This window comes from Petromyzon marinus, chromosome 66, assembly GCF_048934315.1.
Source record: "Petromyzon marinus isolate PM22_M1 ecotype Great Lakes invasive population chromosome 66, UKy_Petmar_22M1.pri1.0, whole genome shotgun sequence".
NCBI classification, from domain to species: domain Eukaryota; kingdom Metazoa; phylum Chordata; class Hyperoartia; order Petromyzontiformes; family Petromyzontidae; genus Petromyzon; species Petromyzon marinus.
The window spans coordinates 2,400,317-2,416,234 of record NC_133732.1 but is presented as its reverse complement, the minus strand read 5'-3'; the positions used below and the strand labels follow the sequence as shown (position 1 = coordinate 2,416,234).

At 50.4% G+C, this 15,918-nt stretch overlaps 1 protein-coding gene across 1 annotated transcript; it reads left to right on the top strand.

The window, feature by feature from the left end:
- Positions 1 to 1,529: 1,529 nt before the first annotated feature.
- LOC142906522 (complement C1q tumor necrosis factor-related protein 2-like) lies at positions 1,530 to 4,816 on the top strand. Its single transcript, XM_076054526.1, has 3 exons — positions 1,530 to 1,695; positions 2,020 to 2,082; positions 4,181 to 4,816. The coding sequence occupies exons 1-3, from the start codon at positions 1,530 to 1,532 to the stop codon at positions 4,675 to 4,677; spliced, it is 726 nt and encodes a 241-aa protein (XP_075910641.1). The 3' UTR covers positions 4,678 to 4,816.
- The last annotated feature ends 11,102 nt before the right edge of the window (positions 4,817 to 15,918 follow it).

The following is a 15,918-nucleotide window of genomic DNA, read 5'->3' as shown; positions in this document are numbered from 1 at the left end:
TGTAGACCCCTTCATTGTATGTAACCTTCCATAGTCCAGGTAACTTATTTCACGTATTATGTGTATAAAGATATTTAGGCTCGCTGGTCTCGTCATGAAACTGTATTGAAAAAGCACCAGGGGAGGCAGCTATCACATCTGCCTCACTGACGGGGACGTGTCAGACACGCCCCCCTCAATGATGACACGCCCCCTCACTAAGGACACGCCCTCCTCAGTGAGGGCACGCCCCCTCGGTGAGGATACGCCCCCCTCAGTGAGGACACACGCCCTCAGTGAGGACACTCCACCCCTCAGTTTGGAGATCTGGCACTGATACTAGCCAGTGCCTCCCCACCCATTGACCTCACCGCACGTCACTGCTAAATATCACCGCTAAGGGAGATGAAGGCGGATGGGCGTGGTAGTGCTGGCCACCCACCCCCTCGTGTGCCACAGTGCCGGCCTTCATAGGCGCTGCTACTTCTCGCTCTAACAGCCACTTGACCCCGGCAGTCTGTTAAAGGCTACACGAGGGATCTTTGTCTTTCTTGTTTGTGCTCGTGCGTGTTGACTGTGACGTCACATGTGGGAGGTCTGGACCAAGTTAGAAATGGAGGACCACGTGACTCAAGTAATGTTTAAAAGAGGAGACGGGGGAGAGGATTCCAGTGACTTGGTGACGAACGCTGAGCACCGACAACCTCCGATTAGCAGGACGCTCAGCTGCTACATACGGTGGTCCGAAAGAAAATTCAGCGTACCGTAAGTATAAAGACTCACACAGAGATCCATAGACTCATCACACCAGACCCAAAGAATCATCACACGCTGACCCATAGACTCACAAAAAGACCCATAGACTCACATAGAGACGAGTAAACTCACACATAGACCCACAAACTCACATAGACCCCCAGACTCACACAGACCCATAGATGCACACAGAGATCCATAGCTTGACACAGAAACCCATAGACTCACTGGGAGACCCATAGACTCATCACACATACACCCACAGACTCACACAGGGACCCGTAGACTCACACAGACCTATAGACGCACACAAAAATTCAAAGTCGCACACAGAGACCCGTAGACTCACATAAAGACGGGTTAACTCACACATAGACCCACAGACTCACGCAAAGGCCATAAACTCCTCAACCAGTCGCACAGACTCACACAGAGAGCCATAGACTCACAAAACGACCTTAGACTCACAAAGAGACCCATAGACTCAAACAGAGACCCACAGACTCACAGAAAGACCCATAGACTCACAAAGAGACCCATAAACTCACATAGAGACGAGCAGACTCACACAATGACCCACAGACTCGCACAGAGACGAGTACATTTTCACGTGACGATGATAACACTACATCATTGAACTTTCATTTGTGAGGGGCAGTGCGCTTGTGAAAAAAAGAGCGACTATATAGCAGCTCATTTGTAATTCACTTGGTAAGATAAAATAATAGTTCGCAGTTTAGATCCATCCTGTATACCGGGCAAGCTAGTTAACATCTCGCCACTGCTGTCCCCAGATGTCCATCTCGGCCCTGCCGCTGTTGCTGCTGCTGCTGGTGGTGGTGGTGGTGGGAGCCCAGCAGGAGAGGACCATCTGCGCGGGCATCAACGGGATCCCCGGGCAGCCCGGAGCCCCAGGGCAGCACGGGACTCCTGGGGCCCCTGGGAGGGACGGCAGAGACGGTGAGGGGTCGGGTCCCAGAGACTCCCCACGGTGCGCTCGTGGTGCGACGCGATCACTCGCTCGCGCACTCGTTCACTCGCTCATTCATTCACTCACTCGTTCGCTCAATCGTTCACCCGCTCACTCATTCGCTCACACGTTCACTCACTCAATAGTTCACTCACTCATTCACTCAATCGTTCACTCGCTCATTCTCGAAGGAGAGTGGTTCGTGTGGAGTAGAGTGAGGTGAGAGGGGAGAGGCAGGAGAGTGCGTGGAGGGGAGTGGAGTGAATTGAGAGTGGCTTGAGGAGTGGACGAGCCATGCTTTGTTCTTCTCGCAGGCACTACCGGAGCACCCGGAGCCAAGGGAGACGTCGGGGCTCGAGGCTTGACTGGGGACCCAGGTGGGACTGTGACACTGACTCGTGTGCTCCTAGCAGCTGATTCCATATACTTATTTGATTTACCAAGTAATCCTCACTGAGCTATGTGTAGTGGCATAACGTGCGCAGAGATTGCAAACAACATTTGCATTTATGTACAGGTTGCAGACAGTGAGGTCACCTCAGGACGAGCAGGTGCAGGCGCGTGGCCTGGGTGACAGCAGACAGAGAGACGCCAGCAATTAGTGACCGAGGCAACGATTGGCTGGCTGCAAATTCAAACGCGGTGTAGGCGCTACGGAGGCGCGAGACAGTGGCGATAAGGTGGAGGACGCCGGCTTAATGAGGGCCATCTGAGGGCACTTAATGAGGAGGGCGATAAATGGGGAACGTGTGAAGCAACGGGGTTAAGTTGGTTGGAGATGAAGCAGTGAACACTTTTCAAGAGAAGTCCGGGACCTTGCCCTCCACACCTCGTCCTCGCCAGCGGTGATGGCTGAGCCCCCGCTGGTGGGCACGGGCAAGACACGCTAGCAGAGGAGAGGCGAGCAGAATCTTTAGCCTGAGTGTGATAGGCTAAAGGGGTGAGAAGCTATCAGAGTATACAGATAGAGTGTCCGTGACAGGCTAGGAGAGCGGGGAGTAACAGGCTAGTGGAGCAAGAGAGAGTAAGCTCGAAGTAGCAGGCTAGCGGAGGAAAAAAGCAAGAGTTCGCTACAAGAGTGCGTGTTGCTGAACGTGAGGAGCATCCGTGTGGGATGCTGTGAATAAAGTAACACAGCAAAAATAGACGAAGTTTTAGACGTGAATAACCACCACACGACAAATGTAACTCTTGTTCAGAAGCGACCTGGCCACACGTAATGATAGCTCGACGAAGTGGACTCATCATCACGTGGACATTTAGTCTACTAAATCAATTTCTAAATATGGAAGGAAGAAAATTCAGAGGATTCGGTGAAAAATTCACGCAACCACGGGGAGAGACGCATGCAAACTCCATTATAACAGCAGGTGTCAGGATTGTGATCAAGCACACGACGTCCTGTAAACCAAGTGAGGTAGTTAAGATCTAGCCACCGACAGGCTGCATGTGTCACAGAGCGATTCATCACTTCTCTTATTATTTTTACGTGAAGTTAAAAGACACCAGAAGGGGCCAAGCAACTCAATATAATCGAGGTAGGAAATAACCGAGCTCACTGCTCTATTTATTTCACTGCGGTAGCTTGGAGATGTTAACTCCCTCGTCTGGTACACAGGAGGTCGTCGATTCGATCACAACCCTGACAATTCCTGATGTTAATTCGGTGTTTGCATGTTCTCTCCGTGGTCATGTAATTTTTTCTTCGGGTCCTCTCGTTTTCCCTTCAACGTTTAGACTTCAAAGTATTTGGCTGCTACAAAATGCCACGTGATGATATCAGCCTTTTCATTGTCGACAGGCAGGTCACTTCTAAAAAAATGGCAACACAGCAGCTCAGTGGACCTTACACCTGGTAAAATAACAAGTAGTTTAGTTCCAAGTTTAGTCATGGGTCTCTATGTATCTTCATGTTTTGGAAATTAGAGCTCACTCGGTATACCGTGTATAGCTGTAACATCACCCCATGCTCTGGAAAATATACCTCATTAGGTACACCGTGTATAGCCAGAACATGACCCCCATATTCTGGAAAACACAACTCACTCAGTACACCGTGTAGACCTGAAACACATGTTCCATACAGACACGTCGGGCAAGGTTTTCCTGCAAAATAGCAAAGACGGTTGTCACAGGACACGACTCAATTGTTGGGATGAACACACAAAATCAAAGATCCTCTATATAGCCTTATCAGACTGTTGTCGCAAGTGCTGTTCGTGAGCACCGATGAAGGCCGGCACGCCTTTGTCTCCAAAGTGGCGTTGTTAACACATCACACTTGGTAATAATTTGAGGATGAGTCGACCGAGGAAAGGAGTCCCAGGACCGTTTCAGATAATCATCACTCGTGTTGACCATGAGCGGGAATCGAACTCGGGTCTCTGCCGAGTGTATAGCGCTAACCGCTACACTACCGTGGGGTGACACATACACATGCACACGCCGTGCGTTTGGACCGTGTTGTCCACCTAGGTCTGCCGGGAAAGCTGGGCCCTCTTGGCCAACCGGGGCGCGAGGGGACTCCGGGAGTCCCAGGTGAGCAGGGCGACAGAGGCGAGAAAGGCGAGCAGGGAGAGAGCGGCGTGGGGCCCAGGTCGGCCTTCTCCGCGAAGGTGGACACTTACACGCCGGCGGCCGGCTCCCCCGTGACGTTCAACGTCATCATCACCAACCCGCACGGCCATTACAATGCCGGCACGGGGAAGTTCACCTGCGCCCACCCAGGCGTCTACTATTTCACGCTGTCCGCGCATTCCAATGAACACTATCTCGTGGTTATGATCATGAAAAACGGGAAGGTCATCTCTAAGGTGTGCGGTGAAAAATACGACGCAATAAGCGGCAGCGTCGTGCTGAGTCTCAAGGCCGGAGACGAGGTTTGGCTGGAGTTGGAGGCTCCGCACATTAATTTGTTCTTCAACGTGCACAGAGACGCCGTGTTCAGCGGCTTTTTCCTGTACCCTGAGTGAATCGTTTGTGTTTCCATCAGCGCATCTGGGAAAACAGATTGGGAATACATTCACTCACACGCACACGCATGCACCCCCCCCCCCCCCCCCGTGTTAAACAAAGCTTTTGGGCAATATCTCGGAAAAATACCCAGCAATAATCTGCAAATGTGCTCGGCTTGCCCAATGCTATGGTAATGACTGCTAATTTTCGGATGTGAAATTTTCTCACCAGAGGAAAAATAGGCCCGGCACTTTTCTCAGCCACCTTTCTCCTTGTCATCCAGGGTGTCTGGGCGATATATGAATCGGTTAGACAACGCAGAGAGGCATAGCAGCTTGCAACAACTGAAAAAGTCTTGAAACCTAAACAATTTTCCCATCCGACATCGGCAGTGAAGGAGGAAATATTTCAATTCCAGTTGATAGCTGTGAGGGTTGCTCATTTCTAACATGGGAGAGAGAGGAGTTCGGATCCATTTTCTCTCCCGTGCAATTTCCTCAATTTTTTTTATTCCACGGCAACAGAAAGAAGGACAATAACTCGATCTGGAATTCTGATCATTTTAACAAGATTTGGAATGTCGTGACTATGCCTTGGTTCGTTATGCACAAGGACGTGAACAAACTGTGGCAGATAATACTTCATTGACAACCAAGTACAACCAACTCTTAAAACTCTCAGCGACTGTAATAGCACGCGAGTACAAAACCCTGCAGTTCACCGACTTCACACAACGACCCCGCGTGTCGACAAGGACGGAACACCGCATCGACTTAAACAGATAGAGACCACCGCGAGGAACGTTCGCAACAACCCTGACGCACGCCTCCACTCCTGGGTGACGAGGCAACGCACCAGAAGCCCAGGATATGCAAATTAACCGTCGAGTTCGACTACAGCGTCATGGGTGCGACAGGGATGTCCTCTCGCTCCCACATTATTTAACATCTATTTTGAACACGTAGTTCATGAAGCCTTCAATAGCTGTACCGGAGAAATTTCCACTTGGTAAAGATGCAATGGGAGGCTGATCGATGCCCGGGTGCGGTCAAGGGATGGCTCCCTATTGGTCAACCACGTTATGTATGCCGATGATTTGGTAATTGCTGCTCATTCAGAGGAGGAGTTGGAGACACTGCTGCTGAAACTGGAGCGTGCCGCTAAGAGGTGGGGCCTTACAATCAGCCCCACCAATACTAAGCAACTGCCTGGGTATTTTGTACCATCGGACACTCCACGGCCACAACTCCCAATCGGTGATGGGGTAGTTGTGGAGAGAGTGGAGAGTTTCCCATACCTGGCGAGTGTGCTCATGACCGGATCTTGTTTAGCAGCAGAGGTCTCACTCCGAATCAGTCGAGCGGCAATATATTTTAATCGGTTGCATAATGCTGTGTGGAAGCTACCTGGTCTGTCGCTCCGCATGAAGCTTCAGGTCGTCTCGGCCATGGTCATTCTCTCCCTTTTCCATGCTTGCGAAACGTGAACACCCCTAATGGAACATCTTCGCCAGTGAGAAATATTGAGGTTGGCCTGCCTACGATCCATCCTGGGTTTAACCAGGCTGGATTGTGTGAGGAGCTCAAAAATCTTTGAAAGATGTGGACAAATTCCCATCGGTGAGCTCCTCCGGCAGGCAAGGCTGCTTTGGCTGGGCCATGTACCCTGCATGCCTAGTCACCACATGCCTTAACAGCTTTTGTTCGGCCGGATAGAGGGGGCTAAACAGGCGTGGCATGGTCTAGAGAAAAGATGGAGTGATGTGGTAGAGGAGGACGCGGAGCTGAGTCGACTTGCCGATGACTGGTACCAGCGGTGTCAAGATCGGCCTCTGTGGAGGAGGCTCGTGAAGGACGCTACTGGGCAGTTGGAGACAGTCACCCTCTAGCAACAACGCAGGGTGCAGGACCGATGCTCACAACATTGAGCGGAGCACCGGGTGGCTAAATCACAGCAAGTTGGCATAGTAGGGGGCATCAGCCAGTCGTCTCAGTCAGCCAACCAGTGGCACCTGCTGGGTCTGCCCCGTGACCTCCTGCCAGCAGGCGTTCGACACTTCACGTGGCCTCAAGGTGCACCTAGCCTGGCACAAGCGTCGTGGTGACATCACCGTCACTTAGTGGCGAATGGCGGTTGGTGTTGTTGTGTGCATGTTCATGCGTTGTGTGTATCTATATGATATGTGCATGTGTATGTATCTGTATGTTTCTTTGTTCATGTGTGTGTACATGTGTGTGCATGTTCATGTTTCCAGCAAAAACCACCACCTATCTCCTCACTGGTGCCAGATGGTAACGCTGTGGTGGATGTGAGCAATGCCATCCAGGAAAGGCCAATTCCAAAATCGCCGATACCCGTTCATGGTGGTTGTAGCCACCATATGTCCAAAACCAGGATTTTGGACGGGTGTGAGGGGATGATACAATACAAATACCACTAAAATACATGTAAAAAAATCTAACTAATCTTGTACCGGAGGTCCCGGGGGGAAAAGTATCTATGACAACTCCTGCCCAAACCCGATTTGGTGGAGCCAGAGGTCTGAATCATTACCATTGGGGTTCCTCCAGAAACAGCAAGAAGCCATTGCGAGTGGCCACGTGGAATGTTCAAACGCTCACTGTGGAGGAAAGCGTGCCACTCCTCTGTCGGGAGCTGGACTGATACCACCTGGATCTCTGCGGCATTCAGGAGGTCCCGTGGACTGGTTCCAGCCACTATGAGGGGTGGACAGTGCTCTACTCGGGGCAGAAGACTGCCAAACAACAGGGAGTGCATTTTCTTCTGAACAAAAGAATGTAGGGGGTATAGGAGCATAGAGGTGAGGTGTGGGAAACTGGAAGCCCCAGGCCACTGTGGGCTCTCTTTCCCTTCAATCAAAGGCAAGGTATGGTGGTCGTGGTTATTTATGCCCCCACCAAAGATGAACATCAGTGGAGGGATGCAGGCAAGGCCGATGAATCAGATGCCTTTACAGACCTCCTGTTACAGGTGCTAGATAAAGTGACCCCTTGAGATATAGTCTTCTTGTTAGGTGGCTTTGAGTCTCGAGTGGGTCATGATGCTGGCACCTGGTCTGGAGTGATTGGCAGTCATCGGACAGATCAGCTAAAACACAACAGTTGGAGGCTGCTATATTTTTGTGCAGCCCATGGTCTTGTAGTTTCCAACACGCTGTTCCAGCATCGGTGCATCCACACAACATCATGGATGCATACCGGGTCCAATCAAGAACATTTGCTGGACTACATGATGATGGAAAAGTGGATACGCGCCCATTTCCTTGACACCAGGCCCTAACGTGAGGCTGATCTGCCCACTGATCATCGGCTTATCATTTCTAGGATGCGCATGCCATTCTTCCACTCCGGTAGTGGGTGTACATCCAGGAACCTATTCGAACAAACAGCGGCCTGGTCTCAGCTATCTAATGAAAGTTGAAAGTGAGAATTTCATGATCACTTGCAGCTGGGGTTTGGATCTTCCACCATTCCTGATGCCGAGGGGAAATGGGCGAGTTATTGGACTGTGGCTCATGCAGCTGCAATGGCTGCTTTGGGTGCACTGTCCAAATCTCCCCAGAGACCCTGGCGGACAGAGGAGGTGTTCAGGCTGGCTGATAAAAAACGAAGTCCACTTTCACAGTCTACAGCAACCCATGTCAGAGAATGAGGAGGCTTACCACAGCATTCTCTCATAGATTCGGAGAGCCATACAGCGCTGCAAAGATGGGTGTTGGTCACGGGTTGCTGAGGAGATGGAGTCTGCCTCAGTAATACTCGATCACAAATCACTGTTCAACTCCATGGAAAAGTAACTTCTAGTGCCACACCTATCACCATCATTAGGGTGTTGTATATGCCATTTTCAAAAATTTTTATGAAGAGTGATATCGCCTACTTTTTACGTAATAGTTATCTTTTCACACATATGGATTTAGCGTGTTCTAAAAAAAACACCCAGTAACTGAGGCCTGTGAACTCCTCCCTTGAAACAACAAAGGCAAAAGGAGCACCCCCTGCTGCTTTAGCAGCGTCCCGAACACAAGGGAGACGGGCATCGTAGAGGTTACTTACTCACAAGCCTTTGCTTGAAAAGTTGTAATGTTTGGATTTACCACCACCGCGTAGGACTATTTTCCAACATTATGGTATTAAACGTTAGCTTGATGATAGAATGTGCTGTTATATCCGGTGCAGCCCAGGAGCAAATAGTTTTTATAGTGACTAATTGGCAAAAATCTTGACTTAAAGATTTCGTGACTGCAGGAATTAATATTCTTGGGTCTTTCGGTAAAGTCACGAAGATCGGTTGAAAGAAAAATAAAAATTTTTTATCACAACACAAGCAATCGTCATCAGGTGGAGGAGAGAGTGGGAAAGCTGCTGAGGCAGACTGTTTTAAAAGGTTTGAAATGGGTGTAGCCCAAGGGTCATAAACGAAGTGGGCAGGGCTAGTTATGTTAATGTGAACGGACAGTGGCCTCCACGACGAGTGAGCGGAGGTGGCTATGTTAATGTGATATATTAGAATGTTAATGGCAGATCGCAGAGCAGCAATGCCGAGCTCGGCGTGCGAGGTGGCTGTGTTAGTGTGGGAAATTTAACCTGACAACCCAGCTCGACGACGCTAACTGACTGCATAGCTGGCTGACTATCCAGCAGTGGCGGCGTCGGGCGATGACAAAGATGACAGCAGCGATGGCGACGACGAGGACGACTTCCACGGCGAGAGGACCCTGATTCCCACAGACAGCCACTGAGCTCCGTCTCTCGCACCCTTTTATACTTCCAGCGGGATCTGGCCACGCCCTGGCCACGCCCCCCTTCTCGAACCTTCTAGCTGGTTCTGAGAGCTCAAACATGGATCGCTTCCATGACCCTTGACCCAGTTCTTCCCCTTGGGTGGGAACACCCGCAATTGCTACTTCTAGTCGCCAGTCGGCTCTGATACACTACATTTGCATGGGCAATGTTGTTGGTGTTTTGATGATAAGGTGTTCGGGGAAGTTGAGATTAAAGTTGCTTAGATTAAAAACAGGTTTCTGTGTGCTTCTTTCCTAAACTCGTGCATCATTGTCGTAATAACGAACTGTATCCTGCGGTGAGATCTGAATCCCAAGACCTGACACAATTGCACAGGTAATTGTTAAAGCAAAGAACCATTAACGTTAAAGCGAGAATCGTACATGTTGAAGCAAGAATCATTGACATTATCACGATTATTGAAACATAGCCCGAGACAACGAGAGAGCCAATAGTACATTTTTATTTCATTATTTTACCTATTTTTTAGTTATTATATTTTTTTAATCACAATATTTACAACAGGGAAAAAAGGTGATATGATCTACGACCCCCAGGAACAGGTTTGTAGATTTGCTGAGCATTTCTGTGAGGTCTTAGGGGAGTGTAAGTCCCTCAGCCTGGAAAACATCATCGGGAAAAATAGGAATGACCATGCTGAGGCTGTCATGCCTCAGATATTGGAAGAAGTAGTCATCTTGATTTGATGCTTTCGTGACTGCAGGAATCAATACTGTTTGCTTATTTAGGTAAAATCACGAGCAATCGTTATCAGATGTTCACCTGATGACGATTGCTTGTGTTGCGATCGAAACGTCATTTATTTTGTTTTATTTCCACCTACGTAACTTTACCGAAAGAACCAAAGAGTATAGAAGAAGTCATCTCCTGTGAGTGGCTGGCTAAGGTGCTATCTGTTGAAGAAGTACAGAAGGTGATCCAAAATCTGAGAACAAGAAAAGCACCAGCCAGAGATGATCTCCCAAGCGAAATTCTGAGGGATGGTGGCGTTTGTGAGAAAACCTACATGACATCATAATAACAGTCTGGACAAGCAGACGGGTTTTGCAGGATTGGAAGGATGCCCTACAGGGGCAATTCCCTCTTCAGTGTTGCGGGAGAGGTCCTGGCAAGGATTAATCAGCCAGGCATGCTGAGGTGAGGCTTGTGGAGCCCAATGTGGATTCAGGAAAGGGCCGTACTGCACAGATGCCATGTTTTCTGTCCGTCTGCTACAACAGAGGTGTAGGGAATTCCAACAAAACCTACATCTCTCCTTAATTGACCTGGTCAAGGCCTATGATACTATCAGTAGGCCTGGGCTCTCGGTTGTTCTTCTATGCTTTTGAAGTCCGTGACTCTCTGCTCAAAATTGTTAAGGGTCTTCATGAATGTGGGCAGGCCCTAGTAAAACTACGTGGCCAGGAGTCGGAGCTTTTCGCTGTTCACCTTGGGGAATGACAGGAATGTACTCTGGTTCTAACATTATTTAACATCTACTTCTACCACGTAGTTCGTGATGCCAACGATGGCCGTACCGGAGGAATTTCTCTCTGGTACAGATACAATGGGAGGCTGATCGATGCCCACGTGAGGTCAAGGGATGGCTCCCTATTGGTCAACCATGTTATGTATTCCGATGATCTGGTGATTTCTGCTTACTCAGAGAAGGAGTTGGAGGCGCTGCTGCTTAATTTGGAGCTTGCCACTAAGAGGTGGGGCCTTACCATCAGCCCCACCAAAACTAGGCACCTGCCTGGCTATTTTGTGCAATTGGACAATTCACCCCCACAGCTCGCAATTGTTGATGGGGCAGTTGTGGAGAGAGTGGAGAGTTTCCCATACCTGGGCAGTGAGCACATGACCAGCTTCGGATTCACAGCAGATGTCTCACTCTGAATTAGTCGAGCGGCATTATCTTTTCATTGGTTATGTAATGCTCTGTGGAAGCTACCTGGTCTGTTGCTCCACACGAACCTTCCCATCGGCTCGGCCTGTCATGCCATCCCTTCTTTACGCTTGCGAAACGTGGACCCCCCCTTACGGAACATCTTGCCTGGTTAGAAACATTAGGCTGACCTGCCTATGATCCATCCTGGGTTTAAACAGGGTGGATTGTGTGAGGAGCTCACAAAAAATCTTTAAAGATCTGGAAAAAATCCATCGGTGAGCTCTTCTGGCACGCAAGGCTGCATAAGCTGGTTCATGTAGCCCGCATGCCCAGCCACCAAATGCCTAAACAGCTTTTATTCGGCCGGATAGAGGAGGCTAAACGGCGTGGCAAGGGTGAAAAATAGAGATCGAGTCATGTGGTACAAGAGGATGCGAAGCTGAGTGGACTTGCCGATGGCTGGTACCATCGGTGTCAAGATGGGCATCTAAGGAGGAGGCTTGTTAAGAATGCTATTGGGCAGTTACACTCCAGCAACAACCGAGGGCAGAGGAGCGATGCTCACAACAACACGTGGAGCACAGGGTGGCTCAAACACAAGAAGCTTGCACATAAAAGGGCACAGATGGTACATCAGCCAGTCATCTCAGTTAGTCGACCCATGGCACCCACTGGATCTGCCCCGTGATCACCTGCCAGCGGGAGTTCGAAATTTCACGTGGCCTCAAGGTGCATATAGCCTGGCGCAAGCGCGGTGGTGATGTCACCGCCGCTTAGTGGCGAAAGGCGGTTGTTGTGCACGCGCAAGCACACGTGTGTGTGTGTGAAAGTTTCCTTCCCCCGCACCTTCGATTAGCACGGTTGACTACGTATGTTGCGAAAAAAGTTGAACGTGCATACACACGTGTCACAGCATGGAAAGAGGTGGCGGCGGCTGATTACAGAGGCCTTCATCCAGCAGCGGATAGTCCCTGGCTGATGGTGATGACGGTAGCAGTAGAGGCGAGGGTGAGATATCACACACACGAGCCCGCGCGTGCGTGTTTTGGTCACAATTCGAGAAATGCAATAAGCGGACAGGATCAAACTAACTCCATCGCGTGTTCTCAGTGTGTTTCTATCAAAGTGAGTGTATAAGGAGCGGTAGTGTAGCGGTTAGGTCTACGCCATACTGGGAACCCGGCGAACCGAGTTCAAATCACGGCCAACATCGGTGATTTCGAGTACCTAAACTGGCCCGCAGCCTCCGCGAGGTCGCCTCAGTCTCAAGTCAGTAGCTTGTGCGGGACGTAAAATCATCGCTGCTAGGGAGACAAAGGCGAACGGGCGTGGTGCTGACCACCTACCCCCTCACGTGCCATGCCGGCCTTCATACGTGCTCGCGAACAGCTCTTGCCCCTACAGTCTATTACAGGCTGTACAGGGGCAGTCACGTGCGGTAAGGCGAGGCAGGGGAGGCAGAGCATCACCTGTCATACTGCAATGAAAATAGCTTTACTTCAAGTACAAAAAAAATCATGAAATAGAATAAATAGTATGATTTCCACACTGATCTGTGTTATAAATATAATTTCTGTATGAATCCAATAATTTTCATAGTCAAAATCGCCAATTTTGCCGAGCTCTGCTGCAAATGCAGGAAGAGACGAGAGGTGAGGCAGCGACGAGCTCAGCCTCCCCTCTGATTGCGCAACCGCTCAGAAACTGGATGGAGCGCAGGCAATAAGCGCGTGCCTGTTACTATCTCAGTATGTCACCAATGTAATGTTTGTAGACCCCTTCATTGCATGTACTCGCCTTTCATAGTCCAGGTGATTTATTTCCCGTATTATGTGTATAGAGATATTTAGGCTCGCTGGTCTCGTCATGAAACTGCATTGAAAAAGCACCAGGGGAGGCAGCTATCACATCTGCCTCACTGAGGGGGACGTGTCAGACACGCCCCCCTCAATGATGACACGCCCCCTCACTAAGGACACGCCCTTGTCAGTGAGGGCACGCCCCCTCGGTGAGGATACGCCCCCCTCAGTGAGGACACACGCCCTCAGTGAGGACACTCCACCCCTCAGTTTGGAGATCTGGCACTGATACTAGCCAGTGCCTCCCCACCCATTGACCTCACCGCACGTCACTGCTAAATATCACCACTAAGGGAGATGAAAGCGGGTGGGCGTGGTAGTGCTGGCCACCCACCCCCTCGTGTGCCACAGTGCCGGCCTTCATAGGCGCTGCTACTTCTCGCTCTAATAGCCACTTGACCCCGGCAGTCTGTGACAGGCAACACGGGGGATCTTTGTCTTTCTTGTTTGTGCACGCGCGTGTTGACTGTGACGTCACACGTGGGAGGTCTGAACTAAGTTGGAAATGGAGGACCACGTGACTCAAGTAATGTTTAAAAGAGGAGACGGGGGAGAGGATTCCAGTGACTTGGTGATGAACGCTGAGCACCGACAACCTCCGATTAGCTGGACGCTCAGCTGCTACGTACGGTGGTCCGAAAGAAAATGCAGCATACCGTAAGTATAAAGACTCACACAGAGATCCATAGACTCATCACACCAGACCCAAAGAATCATCACACACAGACCCATAGACTCAAAAAAAGACCCATAGACTCACATAGAGACGAGAAAACTCACACATAGACCCACAAACTCACACATAGACCCCCAGACTCACACAGACCCATAGATGCACACAGAGATCCATAGCTTGACACAGAACCCCATAGACTCACACGGAGACCCTTAGACTCATCACACATACAGCCAAAGACTCACACAGGGACCCGTAGATGCACACAGACCTATAGACGCACACAAAAATTCAAAGCCACACACAGAGACCCATAGACTCACATAAATACGAGTTGACTTACACATAGACCCACAGACTCACGCAAAGGCGATAAACTCCTCAAACAGAGTCGCACAGACTCACACAGAGACCCATAGACTCAGAAAACGACCTTAGACTCACAAAGAGACCCATAGACTCAAACAGAGACCCACAGACTCACAGAAAGACCCATAGATTCAGAAAGAGACCCATAAACTCACATAGAGACGAGCAGACTCACACAAGGACCCACAGACTCGCCCAGAGACGAGTACATTTTCACGTGACGATGATAAGCCTACATCATTGAACTTTCATTTGTGATGGTCAGGGCGCTTGTGAAAAAAAGAGCGACTATATAGCAGCTCATTTGTAAATTACTTGGTAAGATAAAATGATAGTTCGTAGTTTAAATCCATCCTGTATACCTGGCGAGCTAGTTAACATCTCGCCACTGCTGCCCCCAGATGTCCATCTCGGCCCTGCCGCTGTGGCTGCTGCTGCTGGTGGTGGTGGTGGGAGCCCAGCAGGAGAGGACCATCTGCGCGGGCATCAACGGGATCCCCGGGCAGCCCGGAGCCCCGGGGCAGCACGGGACTCCTGGGGCCCCTGGGAGGGACGGCAGAGACGGTGAGGGGTCGGGTCCCAGAGACCCCCCACGCTGCGCTCGTGGTGCGACGGGATCACTCGCTCGCTCACTCGCTCACTCATTCACTCACTCGTTCACTCAATCGTTCACTCGCTCACTCATTCGCTCACACGTTCACTCACTCAATAGTTCACTCACTCATTCACTCACTCATTCGCTCAATCGTTCACTTGCTCATTCTCGTAGGAGAGTGTTTCGTGTGGAGTAGAGTGAGATGAGAGGGGAGAGACAGGAGAGTGCGTGGAGGCAAGTGGTGTGAATTGAGAGTGGCTTGAGGAGTGGACGAGCCATGCTTTGTTCTTCTCGCAGGCACTACCGGAGCACCCGGAGCCAAGGGAGACGTCGGGGCTCGAGGCTTGACTGGGGACCCAGGTGGGACTGTGACACTGACTCGTGTGCTCCTAGCAGCTGTTTCCATATATTTATTTGATTACCAAGTAATCCTCACTGAGCTATGTGTAGTGGCATAACGTGCGCAGAGATTGCAACCAGCATTTGCATTTATGTACGGGCTTGCAAACAGTGAGGTCACCTCAGGACGAGCAGGTGCAGCCGCGTGGCCTGGGTGACAGCAGACAGAGAGACGCCAGCAATTAAGGAAAGAGGCAGCGATTGGCTGGCTGCAAATTCAAACGCGGGGTAGGCGCTACGGAGGCGCGAGACAGTGGCGATAAGGCAGAGAACACTTTCAAGAGACGCCAGAGGACTCCGGCTTAATGAGGCCCATCTGAGGGCACTTAATGAGGAGGGAGATTAAAGGGGAACGTGTGAAGCAACGGGGTTGAGTTGGTTGGAGATGAAGCAGTGAACACTTTTCAAGAGAAGTTCGGGACCTTGCCCTCCACACCTCGTTCTGCCCAGCGGTGATGGCTGAGCCCCCGCTGGTGGGCACGGGCAAGACACGCTAGCAGAGGAGAGGCGAGCAGAATCTTTAGCCTGAGTGTGATAGGCTAAAGGGGTGAGAAGCTATCAGAGTATACAGATAGAGTGTCCGTGACAGGCTAGGAGAGCGGGGAGTAACAGGCTAGTGGAGCAAGAGAGAGTAAGCTCGAAGTAGCAGGCTAGCGGAGTGCGT